This window comes from Equus quagga, chromosome 14, assembly GCF_021613505.1.
Source record: "Equus quagga isolate Etosha38 chromosome 14, UCLA_HA_Equagga_1.0, whole genome shotgun sequence".
Lineage (NCBI taxonomy): Eukaryota > Metazoa > Chordata > Mammalia > Perissodactyla > Equidae > Equus > Equus quagga.
Genome location: NC_060280.1, coordinates 21,933,342 through 21,940,305, shown reverse-complemented (window position 1 = coordinate 21,940,305; position 6,964 = coordinate 21,933,342). Strand labels below are relative to the sequence as shown.

At 38.5% G+C, this 6,964-nt stretch overlaps 1 protein-coding gene across 1 annotated transcript; it reads left to right on the top strand.

Annotated features, from left to right (window-relative positions):
• Positions 1 to 830: 830 nt before the first annotated feature.
• On the top strand, positions 831 to 1,817 carry LOC124225474 (olfactory receptor 2D3). Its single transcript, XM_046638153.1, has one exon. The coding sequence runs from the start codon at positions 873 to 875 to the stop codon at positions 1,815 to 1,817; it is 945 nt and encodes a 314-aa protein (XP_046494109.1). The 5' UTR covers positions 831 to 872.
• Positions 1,818 to 6,964: the final 5,147 nt, after the last annotated feature.

The following is a 6,964-nucleotide window of genomic DNA, read 5'->3' as shown; positions in this document are numbered from 1 at the left end:
CCAGTGAACCCTGGGCCACCAAAGCAGAGCACGCGAACTTAACCACTATACCACCAGGTCAGCCCCTACAGCATTTTTACTTTTGTCTGGCATCTTCCTCGAACCATTTTCCTCAGTTTGCAGATTATCTTTTAATTTTCTTCATGATATTATCTCACAGAAGTCTTTCAATTTATGTTGTAAACTCTATACATGTTTTGCTTGATGGTTTTTTACAAGGCTTTCATGCTTTTCAGCTCTGGTCCTCTCCAGATATAATGAAAATTGTAACCTTTTTCTTTTTTTATTGTTTTAGTTTTAATATTTTACTCTTTAATCCAAGTAGAATGGTCCTTAGTGTATGAAATGCTAAGGTTTTATTTTTAAACCCAAGTAAAGTTTGTTGTTTTTTAAGAGGTCAAATTAACTTTGAGGCCTGAAAGCTATTTTATATTCTTCCAAGATATATTAAAATTAAGTATATAGTATTTTTGAATAGTTAGTGGTATAGTTTGATGTATGGCGATAGTCCTAATAGTACACACAAAAATTTCTTAACAGTATGTGTATAGCCATTTAGTAAAATCCACATGAACTCTACTATCCTCATTTCAGAATTAGTAAAGAAGGCTTTAACAATGTCATACTCTTCATAAAAAAAAAAAGCAACTCTTAGGAAGAGGGAATTTGGGGAAAAAATGAGTAGATTTAAATTATAACCAATTAAAAATTAAAATACTCTATTTACTATCAATAAGAAGTTGGGTAGCAAAAACTTGAAATATCCAATTAGGCATAAGTTTTAAATGAGCTTCTTCTATAGGAACTAACATCATAAACCCAAAGTTTGCTCTTTTTGTTTGTGCTAAACAGGTAAACAGGCATAAATCTCAATGGGAGAAGAAAACCAAAGCTTCGTGGCTGAGTTTATCTTCCTTGGCCTTTCACAGGACTGGCAGACCCAGATCCTGCTATTTGTTTTTTTCCTCAGCATTTATCTGTTGACTGTGATTGGAAACCTACTCATCATTATTCTTATCTTTATGGATACTCAACTTCACACGCCCATGTACTTTTTTCTTAGAAACCTCTCTTTCACAGATCTCTGTTTCTCTACTAGCATTGTCCCTCAACTGTTGGTCCACTTCATGGTAAAGAAGAAAACTATTTCTTTTTTGGGGTGTATGACACAGATAATTGTCTTCCTTCTGGTTGGGTGTACAGAATGTGCACTGCTGGCAGTGATGTCTTATGACCGGTATGTGGCGGTCTGCAAGCCCCTGCACTACTCCACCATCATGACCCAACAGATGTGTCTCCAGTTGACCATAGGATCCTGGGTCAGTGGGGCACTAGTGTCTCTGGTAGACGCCACCTTTACTTTCCAACTTCCCTATGGAGGGCAGAACATTATCAATCACTACTTTTGTGAACCTCCTGCCCTCCTGAAGCTGGCTTCAGCAGATACCTACAGCACAGAAATGGCCATCTTTGCAATGGGTGTGCTCATCCTGCTCGCTCCTGTCTCCCTGATCCTTGTCTCCTACTGGAATATTATCTCCACTGTGATCCAGATGCAGTCTGGGGAGGGCAGGCTTAAGGCCTTCTCCACCTGTGGCTCCCATCTCATTGTTGTTGTCCTCTTCTATGGGTCAGGAATATTCACCTACATGCGGCCAAACTCCAAGACTACAAAAGAGCAAGATAAGATGATATCTGTGTTCTATACAGTGGTGACTCCAATGTTGAACCCTATAATTTACAGCCTGAAAAACAAGGATGTCAAAAGAGCTCTTAGGAAACTAGCTGGAAGAAAGTCCTTTTCACAGAGACAGTGATCTCTGGGTCTGATTTTTAGAGCTATGGTTACATACTTAAAAGAGGAGCAGAATTTCAATAGGCCGTTATGAATTAAGTCATATCAGGAAGAAGGAGGAAAGTTAAGGACATGTTCTAGAAACTGAATATTCTACTCTACACTAGAACATAGGGGAGAAATAAAAAGATAAAAAGTTCGTTTACATCCTGATTATGAAAAGTGTCAAGTGCTATTTTGAAGGAGTTTGGTTAATTTAGCTAACATGGACATGTTTTAAGCATGATCACAATTAAATCTAGGATGTTAAAACTGGATTGTCCTGAAATAATGTCTAATATGAGTTGCATGCATGATTCTAAGATCAAAGACATTTCAAGTTTAGATGTTCCAGTCATACAAACCTGGGAATACATTCTGATTAAAACAAGCAGCATATCTGCAAGAGTCTTTAATACTGGGATCATTTGTGGCCCAGAGCATTTCAACTTGTACAAAAGGTACCAGAGGCAATAATACTTCCTAGTTCATGTTTTCCCCTGAAAGCTCCAGAAAAAAAGTTCTGTATATCATCACTTCTGATTTCATATAAGCATAGACTGTCAGAGTGAAAAAGGACTTCACCAGTCATCTAATCCAACCATATGTCTGAGTCTTAAACTATCCCATAATATTTCTATTGAATAACTGTCAAGTGATTGCCTAAACAAGAATGACATAGCTCCCTACTCTCTTGGATTGTTCTCTTTCTTATGCAGATAGTTTTAACTATTAGAAAGATGTTCTTCATTGTAAGTCAAAATCAATTTTCCTTTATCTTGAACCCACTTCCCCTAGTTTTACTCCTAGAAAAATTTCCATTACCTTCTATACCACAACTCACTGAAGGCAGTTTCTATATACAATTCTCACAGTGAATCACCCACTTGTCCCCTTAAAATTCCTTTATCTAACATGCCTTGGTACCCTGTATTTATCCTGATCATCCTCCTTTGAACGAACCTGATTTACCCAACGAATGTCTCTTCAGAAAGCAAAACAGAAATTAGAATTTTAGAAATTGGAGTTTACAAATCCAAGGCTGACCCCTCCAAAGGCTTAGGTGCCTGTACGCCACATCTCACTGTGACTCAACTTCTCTAGAATGGTCAATTCCAGAGTCTACTTCAGGTTCTCATAAACCCTTAGGCCAAATAAAGTGGCTGACAGCCACTTCTTTCTTTTACCCAAACTTTGAATTAATCATATGTTTAAAGATGATTCCATGGTAACCACTCTACAGTTACCATGAACATGGGTCCAGGAACAACAGATCTCAAATTGACTCTGCAGTAGAAGACATTTCCAGTAAAGAGATATCTAGTAGCTAAATTTCTTATTTCTTTCTTTCATGCATCCATGTGTTCATTTTAAAACCACTTACTGAACCCTTATTTCATTTCATCTTGTCCAACTCTAGGTGTATTCAATACATCCAGAGCAATGACTGACACATACTGTGTTTTAATACACACTTTTGCACTTGTTACTATCCTTTTAAAATTACTAGAGCTGCATTACAATAGACAAACTCTAGTCTGGGGTGTGATGATCAGGGAAAAGCCCTCATTCAAACAACATGTGCTAGTCCAGGTGACATATATAAGACAGAAAATTAATAGTTGAAGTCGGTGACTTGGCTGACAATGATGATCAGCACAAGATCTATTTCAGTAACGAGTGGGAAAATAAGACAATGGAAACAAAGTGTAGACACTAATTTCCAGAAGTTTCACCATGAGTAAGAAGGAAGAAATAAGGTGTGTCTGGGAAAGTGGGATTGTGACCTTTTTATTTTATTTTAGATTCCTAGGTCACTCCCTGCTTTTCCTTGAAGACTTTAATCCCTGGCTCACTGCCACCCTCCTCAACACACTGCTGCTGTTATAGATCTTGGTGATTTTAATTTTGATATAGACTGAAATATTCAAATATTCTGCATTCTCAGAATTCCTTGATCCTCATTGCCCCATTACCTCTGTCACTCACTCCCATGGTCATTACAGGTCATTGCATCCCCACTCTCCAAATTCTGAACCCACAGAATCCAGAGCAAAATCAAACGGTTGCTGTTTTAAGGGACTAAGTTTTGAGATGGTTTGCTATGCAGAAATGGGTAACTGAAGCACTGAGACAATCATGCTCCCGTTTATTTCATCAAAACAGATGCCAGCGGGGCTTTTTCACATTACCAATAAAAAACTGGCTGCTTGAAACTATTACCTCTCATGCTACAGAGAGAGAGGGGAAATCACGGGCCAGAAAGCTTCCAAAGAAAAAATATATTTAGTACATACACCCCAAAACCATAAAGATGATGTATTTACCAGGGCTCTTAGATGCAAATAACAGAAACTGACTATGCATGATTTAAATTAAAAGAGAAAATATAGAAATAATGGTAATTTTGGTCCTGCAGCTAGAATCACAGGCCAAAATCATATTACAGTCCAATAAGGACATCACTGCCATTCAGCACTAGATGGTGAAATCTACACTGTGATCACCATCAGCACAGGCCCTGCTGCTGAGCCTGGAAACTAGGGTGTTGCTGCTTCCTCTGCCACTGACAGAAAAAGAGAAAAAGAAATTGTCTGCAAACACCACATCAGTCAGGTGATGCAGGTTAATATCACCAGTGATAAGTCATGTTGATAGTATGTAGCTTTGATACAATGTGACAAAAATGGCACTCTATCTCTGTGAACTTCCTCCCCAAAACTTAGAATCCCAGTCTAATCATGAGAAAAATGTCAGATAAATTCCAGTAAAGAGGCATCCCACAAAATACTTGACAAGTCCTGCTTCAAACTGTCACGGTCATCAAAAACAAGGAAAGTCTGAGAAACTGTCACAGCCAAGAAGAGCCCATGGAGACACAACAAGTAAATGTAATGTGGTGTCCTAGATAGGATCCTGGGTCAGAAAAGGACAGAAGGGGAAAGACAAACAAAACAAAACAAGGAAATCTGAATAAACTATGCACTTTAGTTAATAATAAGGTATCAATGTTATTTTCTTAGTTGTAACAAATGTACTATAATAATGTAAGATATCAATAATGCGGAAAACTGTGTGTGGGTAGGTGGCAATTTGCTGTACTATCTTCTCAATTTTTCTGTAAATATAAAGCTGCTTTAAAAAATAGTCTATTTTTTGAAAAGGAAAGAAACTGTTTGCCGTCCTTGCTTTTTTATATCACCAGCTCTTAATTCATAAGTCTGGACTGGGTGTATCTAATTGATTGAATCCAAATTACATGCTGTGCCCTAGCTGCAGTGGAGACAAAGAAAGTGAATTTTGGGTGTATTTAGCTTCCATGGAGGGAGGCAGACTCTAACTTCCCCCAAGAGTCACAAAAGACTATGAACATAGAAAGGGTATTCAGATGATCAGAAGCCAAAAATTGACAAATGTTATTACACACGGCCCGTGCAACCAAATCACCCCACCAAGGTCTTCATTACCTACAAATTCCAGACTGTCAAGTGTTTCTCACAATCTATACAATGCAGTATTCTGATAAAGTGTAGAACACAGAAGGTTGAGTGAAGAGATACAATAGCTTAGCATAGGGAATGCTTCTACAGGGTGTTAAGACAGTCCTCATCTGATCATGTTTACTAATAAATTCTAATTATTTAATTCTCTTACTAATATATTCCCAAAGCCTAGATTCTCAATAAAAATTTGGTGAATGAATATATAAGTGATCTAGGAAATGTGTTGGCTTAAGTCAGATCAAGTTTTCTCTGTATTTTTCCTTAAATAAGTACAGACAGGTTCTAATTCAGAAAAGCTGCATTTCATGATGATAGAAAGGAATGGCATTTGTAGCCAACAATTCTGCACATCTTAAGGATTTAGTCCCAGGTGGCTTCAGAGTCCTTTACCTTTACATTGAAAGTCATATATTGAGAGAAACTTGTGAAATTGTGCCATAAAAATAGCTGGAGCTTCAGTGAGATGACTGCGACCTGAAAATGACCCTGTTCAACTAGGCAGAAGTGTCCAGGCTTCAGCAGACCTTTGAAGACACATAGTCAGAAACCTCACGCCCACTAGAGGTATGTTAGGAAGGCTGGTCATTCTCCCTCCTAGTCTGTGCCTTTTCCATTTCCCTGCACTCTTATTCGGCTGGAGATCATATCTGAGCCTGTTTACTGGCAATATTTTCAAGTTAAATTTTTATTTTTCAGAGCTAGTTAAATACAACTTTTACAAAGGTCAGCTCCATCACAAACAATTCATGACACACACCATACCCCCAATCTTGGAAAATATCATTCCACACTTCTGTCCTACCTTACTAATGGGCCTCCAAATCTTGAAGCATTGAGTGAGAAGCAGTGGGGCAAGCATGAAGTGATCTGAGCTTGAAGCTTAGCTTTGTCATCTTTTAGTTTCAACGAACTTGTGGGTGAAAATCTCTACCTTATAGTATTGTGGTCATGATTAAGTGAGATGATGTTTATAATTTGCTTATGATAGCACTGAGTACAGAGAAAGTTAGCCAAAACATCCTAGTTCCCAGGTATAAAAAAATCCTTGTTTTACCTGGTCAACTCACGGTCTCGATTTGAAGCTCCCTACCAATTTAGGTTCTTCCTCGGGGACTCAGTCTTAGACTCTCTCCTTTGATTCTCCTCTCTCTCTGCAATCTCATCTTCACTCATAACATTAATTATCAGCTACCCAGAAGTGACACAAATTGTACATGTCTCGCCCCAGACACCTCTAAGCCCCAGATGCCTATATCTAACTGCCTATTTGACAGTGCTTCTCGGATGTCATAAAGTATCTCATACTCGACAAGTGAACTCATGATCTGCAAGATCTTTACCTCGATGCAAAACTGAATGAATCAGTGAGCCATTAAATGAGTGAAAAACATGTTAAACCACGGTACACACAAAATGACATCTTGTCGAATTTTTGTCACTGTTTTTTGCTTCCGAGGAAACGTCGGGGAGAGGGAGAAGGAAGGGACGAGAAGTACGTATGAAAGGTTTTGGCCAGTTTTACCTGACAGCTTCCAGAAAGCAACGAAGTTTGACTTGCACTCCCTCGCCAGCGCCAAGAGCGCACGACATCCAGACACCGGTGAGCCTACGATCCGACGCAAGTCTA

What these genes read in the sequence shown, in the direction of transcription:
- LOC124225474 (XM_046638153.1), top strand. Translation starts at nt 873, where the DNA reads ATGGGAGAAGAAAACCAAAGCTTCGTGGCTGAGTTTATCTTCCTTGGC.